Below are 15,012 nucleotides of genomic sequence, written 5' to 3'. Positions count from 1 at the left end.
CTTGAATAAAACATAAAATTGGAAAATGTCTTTTTATGAAAAAGAGTGAAACCCAGCTTTTGAGTTCCAGAATTTGTTCATTGGTTGCACTTATGCATTTCATATGGATAATATGGCATTGGAAATGTTAAGAAATTTGGACACCAAGTTTGGACCATAGAGCAAGGAATCCAGTGCTTGTTTTCAGTGTGCCACCCAGGAAATCCAGAATAACAAGCCTAATTGTATATGTAGTGTAAACGTAGAGTTGGTTAAAATACTGAAAAGCGGTCTTTGTGTAATCCTGACTGCTGATGATAAAAAATCTAAGAAATTTAAGAGTGATACCGATACTATAAATGTTGCTTCAATTTACATCGACAAATGCGTGGGCCTGCTTGTACACATTGACTTGGACATTCCTGCCTTCTGTAGGTTACATAGCCTATACGTCCGTCTTGCCTTTTGTATACATTTCATTTATATAATTTTCATTAAACGATATCGGTCAAATTGTTCACCAGAATGTAACTCCTTAAAAATAGAGGTATGCAGGCCTATGTCTCTTATCTTTCAGTAATAACGTATTCAAAATAAAGGGACGGCAAAGTTCATCATCCACACTCCAGTACAGTAGGTGGCGATGTGAATCTGTGTGTTCTGTCCGCCATTTAAAACTGATAAAGAGAAATCGTTGTGGTTCGTAACGCTTCGTCGCGTGCCCTGTGTCGTGTTTGCGAGGTAAGGCCTACAAATAGAAACCTTTTATTAGGTTAACGTTAATGAAATATTTTGATTTGTGTTTACTATTGCACAGCTAAGTAACCTTATATTTACCTTGGAAAACAGAACCTCGTTTGAGTGCACTGAGTTCGCAATAGCCTGATCTGCGTGGATGAGTTGGCTAGTCTAGCTCTGAAGTTGGATTGTGAGCTAGTCTAGGTCGCTAATGTGAAATTGTTAGATAAGCGCGAATCGCATAACTAAGCCCTAGCTAGTTGAGCAAACACTTGGCTTGCTAGCACTGCAGTTTAATTACTGGGTGATTAAACTGCCTAGTTGATGTTCGAGCAACTTACGTTAGCGCTGGCTACGTAGCAATTGATGTCTGGCAACGAGTTGGTTATGTTGATAACCTACTACCGTAGTAGTACTAATAAAATGTGGTAGCGATATTATAACGTTAACTAGTTTACCTCGTACTAAATAATGTAGGTCGACTTGTTTATTGAAGTTAATTCCATAACTAGCTTTGTAGCTTTGTGTTGGTCATTAGTTCGTATAAGTAAAAGGCGAGAAAACCAGGTAGTATGTGTATGAACTAGGAATTACACCAGAAGCGGAGCGTAGGGCTACGGAGAGCAGCAGCTGTGCGGCGCACATGCTACCGGCTAACGTTACAGCTTTTAAGACGAACGACTGGTCATCCGTGGGGGTTTCGCCGAGTTACCATTGTGGAAATGCACTGTTGATGGTTACATTAGCATCATATTACAGAAGCACAGTCCTAGAATAAACATTTGACTTAGCCAATACTTATGTATTTATTGTTGACGTTTATTAATAGGCTACATGTGCACCAATTTAAAATTTAAAAGCAAGTCATCACAGAAATAGTAAATGTCCGTCAAGCATTTCCCCGGCTTTTAGGCTAGGGGTGTCATGAACACTTGTGCTGAGAACACCCCAAAAACCAGCGGACACTGCGGCCCTCCATGACTGGAGTTTGACACCTTTGCTTTAGGCGGAGTGTTGAACTTGAAATGCCTGCCTAAACCTTTCCTAAACATGTATTTATTATTGCTTTCAAAATTTGCATTGGTGGACAGGTAGCCTATTAATAAACATCAACAGCAATAAAGACATGAGTATAGGTTGCTGATCAAAGTCTAGCACTGTGCTTCTGTGGAGATAAAATGCAAATATGACCATCAACAGTGTACTAATCTGCGGACCAGGCGCAGAGAGATTAGATTTGACGCTGAACCTGTTACTGCGCGTGGAGCTCCACACTGAACAGTGACTTTTATAAAACTGTAGTCCACTAGCATGGCCACTCCTCGTGTAATTCGTGTTTAATTCTGCAAGCGTCGTTTAATTTAGCAATAGCATTGCTAGATTTTTCTTCTGTTCTTGTGCTATGTATGCTGCCGTTTAAGGTCACATAGGATACAAGGAGCATCCACGTTCATACTGTATCATGTTGATGATGACTTGTACTTTAGCGATCTGTAACAGTAACAGTCAACTGGCTTTCGAAACTCACCTGAGCTACACATTGCTTGTGGTTCCCATTGGAAGAACCAGTCCTAATCGGCGATAGTCATTTAGCTAGCTAGCAAAGGTTTACCGCAGTCACCTACTCTTTTCTTACCATTTGAGAACGAGGTTAGGGAAGGAATCATTATGGACACTCTCCTCGTACATTTTGCCAAGAATTATATTTCGTTTATAATCCCTTATTGCAAGCTTGGGAAATTTTGGACAAATCATTCTGTATTGCCTTGTGTTCTTACATCCTCCTAAACAACAGATAAAAGCTGACATGCCCTGACTTATGACCTTATCCTGGCTGAGTGTTTCACTGGGTATTAGTGTTCCATTCTTGATACTCTGTTCAGCACAAACCTTTGTAAGAAATCAACTCAAGTTTAAATTGGATGTCCACTTACCACTTTCTCTGATAGTCACTTCCAGTGCTTTCAACCAATTTCAATTTCTTTTCACAATGTGCACTTAAATCTATGGCACTCAAACATCAACTTGCCTAATCAGAAATCTGACATAATTTTAATTGGTTGACTTTGCTGATTGGTCTTAGGCTTTGTTACACCACATACACATAATTCAGTTGCTCTCATGATCAGCTCTCTCGCTCATTATCATGTGGAATATATGTTTGGTGTTACTTTGTGTGTCCCTGCAGAGAAAAAAATAGGAATTGTTCTTGCGCTAAGTTTATTTTTTCTTTGACTTTCCCAGCCCTCTCCCCTTGGAGAATAAAAAAAAAGTTTCCTGCTTAAAACAATTCTTGTGCCGTTTACCACTAACTGCATAACCTTTGTGCGGCAATGTCCCAGAAGAACCCCTCTGACGGTGCTCATAAAGGCTTTGCTGTGGGACGAGGGCTCCTGGCTGCTGCCGAGACTTTAAATTTCAGCATGAATGATCAGCGCCCCCTCTATGGCACCTCTTCCCGGCCCTCTTACGGCATGTCCCCTGCTCTGGGCAGTGGGGACAGCAAGAACCGCAACTCCCAGCTGCCCCCTCGTGGAGGTGGCCATGTGACCAACACTATGAAACTCTTTGACAGCCTGGGACTCTCTCCCACTGACATTGATGCACTGGCACAAATCCCTGAAGAAAATATCAGTATAGAGACTTTGCCACAGCTTATCATGCAACTGAAGAACCGCAAGATGGAGGCCAATCGGCGCATGGGCGGCAGCTCCAGGGACCTGCCCCCCATCTCTCCTGAGCACTCATACAGATCATCTCGTGATGACTGGGAGGATATGCCAGCTGGCCGCATGGGCTCTTCCGGTGGGCAAGTCTCGGCCCGTGGCCAGCAAATGGACTATGGCTATGGTTCCATGCAGGAGGGCCCATCTCGAGGCTACAAACGTATAGACTATGGCGAGAACAGCAGTGGTGGGATGAGCAGAGACCGCCCATATTCAGAGCTTTCCCGTGACCGCTACGGTGGCCTTGGGATGGGTCCCTCCACGGCATCTGACAGTGGCTTTCTGCAGAAAAGGATGGGCTCTCCCTCCCAAGGCAAAGTGCAGGACTTCTTGGGAGTCATGCCTCACATGTTCCCACACGTGTGCTCTCTTTGTGATTTTGATGTCCATTCAATGATGGTGAGTACTTCATTTTACGTGTAACACTAAATGCATACAATTAGAAGCTTTCCCTTTGAAAAAAGTGAATCTCAAACATGCATGCCCAAATTTTAAATGGAACATATTACCAAATCCATGAGTGAGTATATATTGCATAGCAATTTTCAGGCACACATCAACTTATGCACCAGTGTTCATTTGTTTGACTGCATTAGGACGCCTCTCGATATTTTTTTGAGCAATGCAAAAGAACATTTTTGGTAAAGATTCCAACATACAGCAGCACAGCCTCATAAATTGTAACTTCTCTTTTTCTTTTCTGAGCTAAGTGAATGGTAAACCTTTTATGAATATTTTATTTGTCATCCATGCTTTATACGTTTGTTCTTGTTTAAGCTCCGTGGTTTTGGTTAAAACCAATAACTTATGTTTTTGTAGGCAAAAGTAATCCTTCATAATTTGCGTCCATGAAGCTCTAGTAATTATGGATTCTTCATTGATCATCATTCTGTTGTTTGAAGAAAATGACTTGCATTTTTGCAGGAAATTTGTAATATACATGAAGGACCATGCAATGTCTATCAGCTTGTGGACTTGAGTATACAGTTTCAGTGTGATGCTGCCGTAGTCATTGACACTGCCCAGAAAGAACTCAAACAAGCTTACCAGAACATAAAAAGTTACCAACTTTTTCCATTAAGCTGCCAGGCTAATACTTTCTTTTTTACCATTCTTCCTTTTGTGCAGTAGATCTGGTCATGGGACATTAAATGTGCCCTCATGCTTTTAGCACAACTCGAATACATCACCTTTTGCTACCATGTACTTTTAACTTTACATTTTCATGGGTACTTCTTGCATTGTGGATTTGTTATTCCACATCTTTTGCTGCTCTTGGCTTAGCAATTTTAGAATTTGAGAAGAAACCTAAATCTTCACAAAACCATTGTTCGTTTATTTTATTGTTTTATTTTTTGTGGCAAGGTGGGGTGGTGAGTATTTTTCATTGGGTGTTGGCGGTTACTCGCTACTTTTGAAACCTTGCTTTACTGTCCAACTGTGGAAGATGTAACTTAAAGAGTACACTTGGCGGAGGCTATGCTACAGACAGTTAGTTTTAGTTGATTTTATCAGCTAGTGAAATGGCATTAGCTGTTTTGAATAACATCTGTGGTTCGAGGGTGGCAAACACTTTAGATGATCATAGAGGCAAATGTGGTAGGCTATTTTCTTACGATGTGAAATTCACTCAGCTAAAGGCGTCCATTAAGTGACACTTGTAATTATAAATGGAAATTATGAAAACCTGGTGTTGCATCTGGCTATTGTTTTGTTTAGTGCTTGCATTTTGTTTTTCTAAGTCACACTTCCAGAATTTTTGTAATATTAAAAAAAGAAAAAAAAAGAAAAAATCTTATTGTACTGTTTAAAAGAATGAGCCATTCGTTTTTTTATTATTTCTTTAAAGATGAAAACTAGAAGTGATGGGCTTATGTATGTTTGAGATATTTTTATTTATTGCAGTGACAACAATTCAGTGTACCCAACAGAATTATTTGATTATTTACAGGCAAATTATTCTCACAATTTCATATTGCAGGAGTGGTCCCAGCACACAAATGGATTGCGTCATTCAGAAAACCGCAGGCAGCTCTTGCAGATGTAAGTCTCCTTATCCTTTGTGCCTATGGCCTGTGTTACTACTTAGCAACTGGATGAATACCTCAAGAACTTCATTATGTCCAGGGGTTCGCCCAGGAAAATAGTTAGCTTTGGGGGAAGTGCCTCAGTGGATGTGCGATGACTGCGTGATGCAGTGAGCCATAATGTTCACATGGTATAGCCTACACCTGACCTGGTGAAAACATGACCACACAATTCCAGTTTTATTAAATAGCACATATGTATTGAATGCCTCAACATAAGATTATGGAGATCTGAGAATTTTTCTCTGCTGAGGCGCTCATGAATTCAAGGCATACCTCTATTAATACCTGGGGAAACCATAATGTCCAGTTGTGTTATAGGGTTGATACATTTGTAAGGTACAAATACAGCATATTGAACTTCTACATTGATGTTTCAAGAAGGCGTGGAAGAATTTGGGAATTCAGGGTGAAGTTGAGAAGGATCTGTCCAGTGCCCCATTTATCAAAGGCTTCTGAACCTGAGCAGTACTTTGAATTTTGGACAGATGCCCTTCTATGCCTTTATAGTTAATTCTGCTTTGTACATGCCGCGATGGTCACTAGCCTAGTTGTTATGTTTAATACTTAATATTCTAAACATAACTTGTTGTTTCTAAGAGAATTAAAACTTTAAGCCTCACTTTGATACAAACATTTGTCTGTACATGAATTGTCAGGTATCCAGATTGGGATCCTCACATGGATTCAAACAGAGCGTGAGTACCTATCTAGTCCATACCTTCATCTGATTGGTGGGCTGTGTTGTGGAAGCACTTGAATATGTGCTTGAATATGATAAGGTCATGGTGTTTGGGGGGGGGGGGGGGGGGGGGGGGGGGGGGGGGGGAGAGATGAAAAACAGTCATAGTAAAAAATAAAAAATGGTAGTATTCAGTAATGTTAAAAGTAACAGTCTTGCTTTTGCAATGGCTCTGAGTATGTTTTCTGTCTTACAGGTCAGGGTCCCATGCACTGGATAGCACTAACCGCTCTGATGGAATCCTGGGCCCTGCACCCATGGGACTACCAAGAGGAGGGATGACCTCCAACTGGGGTAACCCATGCTCTCTAAAATTATAACCCAACTGATATTTTCTTTTTTCTTTACTTTTTTCTGCAGTTCTATTGAGTAATTTGGATATTTGTTTGGAAAAGAGATTAATCATCATTAATCATTTGTCACCTTTATCCTCTTGTTTCAAGATTCTGGAATGTCAAACCAAAAACGGCCACTTTTAACAACACCAAAGGTATCCTGCTTAGTTTATTTTCACTGCCTTGCTGTCATTTCAAATCAAGGCGATTGAAAAATAGCATGTGTTCATATTGGAAATATTAACCATGATTGCATTGTGATCAGACCTATTATTGCATTAAACCTCATTGAAAACGTTTTTAAAAGAGGCTATTAGTGAATTCTAAGACATCTGCTGTGCTAAAATCCTTTTTTTTGTCCTAGATGAGAACTAGAGTTGTGGTGGCAGAAAATGAAGGGAAACCTATCATATTGAACAAATTGCTGTCCCTGGCTCAACCGTTTGGAACGGTCTGTCAGCATCTGGTGCGCATCAACAAGGTAGGTGCAGTTCACGCAAGAATTTCTTTTGGAAACTGTAATGCCCTTCATTTTCCATTGAACCAAATATGCTGTTTGGGGTGAAATAAAGTACAAGTAACCGTGCAGCAATTCTTTCAGAAGACTGTTTGGTCATAGGCTCTTGTTGAAGCTCTGTTCTACACTCCTTTCAAGTTTGTCATAACCATTGACATGCTCTAAGATGCCAGTATACTCTAAACATAACGGAGCAACAAAACGAAACGGACAAACAAAAAGCTGCAGTGTTTTGAATTCATACGGCGCGGTGTGTAGAAGTCTCCATTGCAAGGTGTTTGCATTGCAGTTTGCAAGTTCGCACACCTCTCCCTGTCCGCAGTTGGTTAATGCAAATTTCAAGTAGTTGATTGCGTCACCATTTGTTTTTTTTGTTTTTTTTTTGCCCACAAAAATGAGTCAGCGATATGATGTGAAACTTGACTTTGAGTCTAGTCCCAGTACAAGTGGACACATTTTTTTTTTTTTTTTTTTTTTTGCTTTTATGTAGAGTACACTCTTGGATGCTTTTAGTGAATTTTGAAATCACATCCATGTTTTGTCATTTATCCTCAGATGTTTTTTTCTGTTACTTTTATCCCTTTGGTAATTTTACACCCAGAAAAAGTATTCATTTATCAACATGTGCAATGTCTGTGTTTAAGGCATACTTGGAAATGCAAACTCATGAAGAGGCAGTTGCTATGGTGAATTGCTACCAGCAGAAGCCGCCAGTCATGCATGGAAAACCGATCAGTATATCTTTATCATGGGAACGTTTCCCCTTTGAGGTAAGAATGGTCACTTGTATCTGTATGAAAAAATTGATTAACTTCAATTTGTAACTGGAGATACGTTAGATAATAAAAGTAAGCAAGTCCTGCTTTTTTCATGAACATAATTTCGATGTTGCAGGATGGACCAATGCAATGTGTCAGTATTGACATATTAGACTTGTACATTTGAACACTGCCACAGGAGTCCTCATGTTTCCTTTTGAAATGGTCCATCCTGATAAGGACATTAACTTGACAGCTGAGCTTTTTTCCTCTCTCCACAGAAAGGCAACAGAGATGGTAAAGGCAGACAAAGTCGGGTGGTTTTCTTCTCCAACCTGCCAAGAGAGAGAGAGAAGAAATCAGAGCTGCTGACTGTTGCTCGGCGTTTTGGAACTGTGGAGAAATACCTATTCTTAAACGAACAAGTAAAGCCCTCCATCTGAAAATTCACTATTCCTGATGTGTAAAGATAGAGGCCCAAAAGATGACTTTTGAAAAGCTTCAAAGTTTATAGGGATTATGTCTCTGTTTTAATTTTTTTTAAATCATAATTTTTCAGTAAGTAACTGTAATGAGTCAAATATCTGAAATACTTGCATTATTCCAGTTGCATATTGAGCATTGGTGTCATGTCTGTGGAACACTTACGTGCTTTATAGCTGAACCTTTCAAAGGCATAAAAATTTCACATGCCTAAAGGAGTTGTTGCTATAGCTTTTTTTATTTTTTATCTCTGCTCACAGGCATTTGTACAGCTTGGAACCCCAGAGGATGCTGAGATGATGGTGAAGTATTACAGTCTACATCCTCTCACTATCAAAGGCAGAAACATCCGGCTAAACATCTGTGAAAAGTACAAGACTTTAATGTGAGTGGGACAGGGTGAAATGTGAATGACATATGAGGGTCTCAATAATAAGTTTCATTTATGAGGTCTGTGTACTGAGGGCATGTCAAAGATATATTGCTTCTTTGAGTACTCAATGTGCTGAAATCATACATTAGGTTTATCAGCCAGTGAAAATATCATTCTTATCATTCTCTCAGAGTGAATCCCTCCAGACAGATTCCAGGGAGAGAGAGAGAGGACACAAACAGAAAGAGCAGCACCACTAGCAGGAAAGGATCTCCAAAAAAACAGAGATCTGAGTCCACCGGTGAGAGGAGCTCCAAAAGCAAGCCGGAGAGCGCTACGAAAGAGGAGGATCCAGCAGCTGGGGACAGCGCAGTGCTTGAGGAATGCTCTGGAGAAGAGATATCTGGTGTGGTTGAAGCTGATGAAGGGGACTATGATGAAGCTGCTGAAACACAAGAAGCAGAACAGGCTGAGATCCCAGATGAGGCCATGATTGAACCAGAAGAGTCCTCCACCCAGCAAGAGGAGCCTGTTCCTGATCTCGATGAGACTCAAGACACTGTGGAAGAGACCTGTGAAGTTCCTCCCACAGCGGGGTCTAAGGAAGCCATCGCAGAGGGGCCCCCATCACAGGCTGAGACCGCACAGGCTGAAGGTGAAATCCCTGCAGAAGAGGTGGGAACACAGGAAAACGTGCCCTCTACGGAGCCAACTGAAAGCACAGAGATCCCTAATGAGGAGCCAGAGCAGGACCAGGTAAGTCAATGTCATTCTCTCAATTATTTCACTATTTCTTTACATAGTGCAGATTTCTCTTTTTGAAATCATTTTTTTTCTTCTTGTCTATGAACTTCTGGCCAGGAGCTTGGTCTCAACTTATTAGCCATCACCTCTGAGAATGTTGGCTGAATCTATTTCCAACAGGAAATGCCCTTGGAGCAGGATTTCCCAGAGAACATGGAAGATTTTGTGACTTTGGATGAGGTGGCAGAAGAAGAAGATGCCGATGGACTAGAATCCCACTCAATATCAGAGGACGCATACTCAGGTGCTTCATTAACTCGCCTTAATTCTGTTGAAATAAGTAGTTTTTGACTTTTTCATTGCTTTTGGAAGAGCAAAAATATTGTGATGTACAGAAAGAAAATATACCATTGCATGAAAAAAAATTTCCATTCTGTTAAATTCCACTGATACTTAATTGGATCTACATATGGAAAATACCCACATAATCTTAAATACATTGTGATATTTAGTGTTTTAATTATTTTCTTTCTTACTTTTCTTTTTAGAGAGCTCAGGCAAAAATGAGGTTTGTACACAACTTTTTGAAAAAGCATCATTTATGACATGATTTTAATTTATAAGCCAGCTGCACACTTTGAGGTTTCAATTATTTAATGAACACTTTTATGCAATTGAATGTCCTGATGTTAAGTTGGAAACATGCCAACTACATGTTTTTCATTCATAGGGTCTGAAGGTTGTCAGAGTTGTGGGACTTAAGCGAGGCTACAACTTCCTTGATGAAATTCTGGTCCTTGCCAAGCCTTTTGGAAAAGTAGTTCGATATCTAGTTCTTGACACAAGACCTGAGGTGTGGTTCTGAAAAACTTCTATGCACTTTCAGATTTCTCATCATCTTCCTTGTTCCTACTTGTCTCTATAGTCACATTTTTAAAGAAGAGAATGTTCAAATTTGCTAATACATCGCTGGTTGTGTGAAACAGGCATTTTTGGAATTGTCTTCTGAAGAAGAGGCAAGAGCTATGGTGGCTTTCTACAGTTCCAATGTTACCCCAACAGTGTGTGGAAGACCTGTGAAAATATACCACTCGCAGACCCATGCAACAATCCATGTATGTTTGCAAATCCTTACTCTGTAATAATTACAGTTTTGAATGAACTCTTTTTTTCTCATTCCGTTTACAGTCATGCATAACAGGAGTTTTTATTTACTGGAATTGTTACTATATTTCAGAGTGGACGGGTTGTCTATGTTGGCCACATTCCTTTAGTGAAAACTTCGGATGCTGCCCTCCTGAAAATTGCTGAACCTTTTGGAAAAGTGAGGCGTTATTTCCTCAATCGACCTCGCTGTGAGGTAATCAATCTTCCGAACCTACTGTATTATACCAATTCTTTAATATTAAAACTTTTTTGCTTTGTCATCATGACATCATCATTTAACAAAATGCTCTTAATCATCCATCTCTGAATAACACCTTCATCTTATGTAGTGCTTCATTGAAATGGAAAGAGGGCAAGATGCTGAGAGAATGGCTAATGCCTACAAGGACAATCCACCAAAGTTTCATGGCCAACGGCTGACTGTATATGTGAGCCGAAAATATAAACAACTGAGGAATGGGTGAGTTGTATAAGTCATGCAACCTATTTTGCTGTGATGTAGAGCTTTTCAATTGGTGTTGTGGTGTTAGAATTGATTCATATTGAACATACTCTTAAGTAGAGCTGCACAGTATATCTCAGGGTTGCTAAACCCTGTTGCTGGAGATCTACTGTCCCGTACGTTTTCACTCCAACCTTAACAAACTTTGCAAAACAAAGCACATCATTCAACAGCACAAGATCTCATTGCGCTGCTAATTGTTAGAATCAGTTTTGCCAAATTAATAATAATACTAATAATAATACACTTTATTTATAATAGCACCTTTCATATCATGAAATGCAGCTCAAAGTGCTTTACAAGAGAAACAATAGAAATCAGTACCACAGGTATTAAGATAAGATAAAAATAGTAATAAAATGATAATGATAATAGCAGAAATGAAGTAAATTAAAAATAAAAATAAATAAAGAAAAATAATAATACTAATAAAAATAAAATTAATAAAATAAAATAATAGCAGTAAAATAAATTGAAATTAAGGTTTAAATTAAAACCTACTGGACGATAAATCTCCAGGAACAGAGCTGGGCAGCCCTAATATGTCTAATCATGTTTTTTTGTTAAAGCATAATAAGTGCCTTTCCTCTTGTTTCTTTAATCATTACTGTTGCATTTGTAAACAACTAAATCTCAGAGGCCATATGAAAAGCTTCAGGGAAAAAGCTACCATCGCTTTGTGTTGGGCATTGATAAGACAGCCAGTTTTCATGTTGTACAGCTTCTATGTGATCATGTGAGGTGCTTGTGCAATCACATGGAAGCTGAAAGGCCTTGTCTTATCAGTGCCCAGTAGATATCGGTGATGTTTTTTCCTTGGAAGCATTTCAGGTGGCCTCTGAATTTTGGTTGTTCATGAAAGATAGGCAATATGCTGCATGGCACCAATTATTGATGATATATGATGCTTTAAAAAATCGCAATTAGATTTATCGAACAACCCTACTCTTAAGAAGTATGTCCGTTAGTTCCTAACTGGTTTGCTTGTGGGCGTGGCAGTCGAGCCGTAACAAACTGCTCCTCCAGGGTCAGGCCACCCTCTGCAGAGCCTGAGGAGGAGCGACCACCCAAGAGGGAGCACAGTGGTGCTGAGGAAGACTCTCCTGCCAAAAACAAGGCCAAGAAGGAGGAAGAACCTCCCACTAAGAAGGTCTGCATCAGGGAAGAGAAGACCACCCCAGCAGAGCCCAGCAGCAGCATTAATGAGGAGGAGAAGGCAGCCACAGAGGAACCCAGCAGCAATGGGGAGCAGCAGCAAGAAGAGGAGGAGAAGGGGACGTCTGAGACACCTTGTGAACAGGAAGAGTTGGTGGTGAAGACAGAAAATGAAAACGTCACAATCAGCCAGCCCTCCGACAGTGTGGACACCCAGAAGAAGGACACAGAGGGGGTGAGCTGGATGTACCGCCTGGTTTTGAGGGAGGGAGATGGGAGGATTTATTGAAGGGACTGTCTAGGATTGATAATGGTGATAAATATGTGTCTGTAGGTCTTTCATACCCTGTATATTTCTGTGTTCCCTGACATTTGTTTTCTGTGTGTAAATAGATTGAATTTTAGCATTCATTTACATTATACATTTATATATTGCAGTAAATTCTTGCGTAAACCACCTCCTGAATAAGCAACCTAACAGATTAACATACACCGTCATTTAAATGTTCCTTTTTTCCAAGTTGAGGGCTGGTTTACAAGATGCCATTTTGGTGCTGTTCTGATGAAATCGTTCATTGGCCTTGGGCTCTTCCAGGATTGTGGAAACGAGGCAGCAGGAGCGGCCCCCTGCGGCGGAGCGAGTGAGAAGAGCTGTGGGAGCGAGGGGACGCCCAGCACCAAGCCACAGGCTGAGAAGAAACCAGCGCCCACCTCTCTCCCTCTGGGGCCCTACCAGCCCAACAACCCTGTGGGTAAGACTGGCTCATGTTCCTCATTCAGGAAAACCTTCTGCAGCCTGGCGTATCATTGTACAATCAGGCTCTCTCTGACCTTTTTAAACAAAGTTAAGCAGGAACATTCAATTGCAATATGTGGCTTTTAGGAAATAAAATGGTTATCTGAGTTTGTTCATGCAGACACTATTTGGAGGAACAACACAGGAACATTTGCTTTTGGAGAACAAAAATTTCAAAAAATAAAAAAATGTCTAGTTAAAGAATGAAATTAATTTGCTGGGAAATTTCAGGTGTGGAGTATGTGAAAATGGGCTACTACTGCAGAGTATGCTTCCTGTTCTACTCCAATGAAGAAACTGCGAAAAAAGTTCATTGCAGCAGTCTGTCTCACTATCAAAAACTGAAGGTATGTCTGACATTACAGTTGTCGTGGAACTTCAGTAATGCATTCATGGGATGTCACAGGTGAAGGAACCAGCCTTTCATATATGAATAAATGCAGCATACTGTCAGAGATGTTTCTCAAAAGATATTTATTTTTATAACATGAATGACCAAAGAAAAATTCTTTAATTTAGGCTTATTAGAAACATGGATGATGGTGACATAAACACCAATCAAATTTCTGATTCCTTCTAGGATTGATAGATTGATTTCTTTTTGTTTTCCAGAAACACTTGGATAAAGAGAAGGGGAAAGAAAAAGAGAAACCAAAAGCTGAATGAACAATTGGAAACGCATCACAGAAACAAGCATCTTAATGAAATACAGAATTTTGTGTGAAGCATATGACCCATTCTTGCTGTGTTATAACACTACCCAACTTTGTCCAATTCATAATCCTGTTGCCTAAGTTTTCAGTAGTCATTACAATTAATGTAGGTAATCATTGTTAAAATGCTGAGTGTGATCTTTTAGACAACGAATATAGCTGCTTAGAATGTAGTACGTTTTTTGAAAGCTTGATTTGTTTTACTGTTGTTTCTTTCTTTTAAAATAGGTTAAACTCTTTACTGCTACCTTATAATACATTTGACCACAAAAAGAAACATTCTTTTGGTTGTTTTTCTGAAAGGTTTTAGTGCAGAACTGTAGTATTCGCAGTGCTAGAATTTTCTGACCAGTGTGCTTTTTGCAGGGGAAATGTATTAAATATGAGTTCTGCTACCATCTTAAGCAGCGTATACACCATTTATTTCAAAAGCTATTTATTTTAAGTTTGTTTGTGGAAACTGCTCTCTACAGGAGGCTCAGTATGTTTTTAGTTTTCCTGCTGTAACTTTTATGGGCTAATTTGTGAGATCTCTTTCCACAGTAATTTCTGTCATTTATTCCTTCAAGTATGGTTAAGATGTGATACTGTATTTCTCTTTAAGCTTAATTTATACTGTTCATTCACAGCCTCGTGGTTTTTCTGCTCAGTGGGGCATCTACAATAATTTTAAGCCCTCGGGAAGCTTAATTATGGAGCTCAGCTGTTGATTGTAGGATTTTGGGTTGAAATGTAGATCCTGATAAGTGAAAATGCACATGATAAATGACCATTACACTGTACCGCAGTTTGGTACATCAGTATTTCTCTGCCATTCAGGGTCTGTCTGCAGCACTGGTGTATGCATGCATTAACACATACAAATGTAACATGAAAATTAAATGTAGCGATACAACTTGGGCAGCTTTCTCCATCATGTTTTCGCAACCGTGTGCATCCATCCTGATTCATCAGATAAGCCAGAACCTCTTCTGTGTTGCTTGTTAGCACATGCCTGCTGGCTTTGTTAAAGTGCAGATTCTCAGCTTTTATTAAATGGTATTTTAATACATTTTGGTTTCACCATGACGGCACTAAGCCCCTCTATCTCAGGGCACTGTACAGTTTTGGACAAATGGTTTCACAGGTGTTTCTGAGTAGTTAGGTGTGTTATACTTGCAGTAAAGAAGCAATTTAAGAGATATCTAGTCTTGATTC

At 39.8% G+C, this 15,012-nt stretch overlaps 1 protein-coding gene across 2 annotated transcripts; it reads left to right on the top strand.

Moving 5' to 3' along the window:
• Positions 1–615: 615 nt before the first annotated feature.
• LOC118223321 (matrin-3-like) lies at positions 616–14,715 on the top strand. Of its 2 annotated transcripts, none has more exons than XM_035409694.1 (21): positions 616–720; positions 2,962–3,842; positions 5,425–5,486; positions 6,190–6,228; positions 6,469–6,566; positions 6,716–6,762; positions 6,972–7,088; positions 7,769–7,894; positions 8,164–8,307; positions 8,626–8,750; positions 8,930–9,494; positions 9,663–9,786; positions 10,031–10,050; positions 10,213–10,335; positions 10,469–10,597; positions 10,720–10,842; positions 10,979–11,109; positions 12,178–12,541; positions 12,902–13,058; positions 13,334–13,449; positions 13,715–14,715. In XM_035409694.1, the coding sequence occupies exons 2-21, from the start codon at positions 3,051–3,053 to the stop codon at positions 13,766–13,768; spliced, it is 3,456 nt and encodes a 1,151-aa protein (XP_035265585.1). In that variant the 5' UTR covers positions 616–720; positions 2,962–3,050; the 3' UTR covers positions 13,769–14,715. The 2 variants fall into 2 exon arrangements, with proteins under 2 accessions (XP_035265585.1, XP_035265584.1); XM_035409693.1 differs by having other exon boundaries at positions 12,151–12,541.
• The last annotated feature ends 297 nt before the right edge of the window (positions 14,716–15,012 follow it).

Source organism: Anguilla anguilla, chromosome 3 (genome assembly GCF_013347855.1).
Source record: "Anguilla anguilla isolate fAngAng1 chromosome 3, fAngAng1.pri, whole genome shotgun sequence".
NCBI classification, from domain to species: domain Eukaryota; kingdom Metazoa; phylum Chordata; class Actinopteri; order Anguilliformes; family Anguillidae; genus Anguilla; species Anguilla anguilla.
Note: the sequence above shows the minus strand (reverse complement) of the source record. Positions and strands in the feature narration are given on the sequence as shown.

Coding starts and splice junctions, on each gene's coding strand:
- LOC118223321 (XM_035409693.1), top strand. CDS start 3,051: ATGTCCCAGAAGAACCCCTCTGACGGTGCTCATAAAGGCTTTGCTGTG. Junction 6,229..6,468: donor CACATGGATTCAAACAGAGC/GTGAGTACCTAT, acceptor TCTGTCTTACAG/GTCAGGGTCCCATGCACTGG. Junction 7,895..8,163: donor GGGAACGTTTCCCCTTTGAG/GTAAGAATGGTC, acceptor CTCTCTCCACAG/AAAGGCAACAGAGATGGTAA.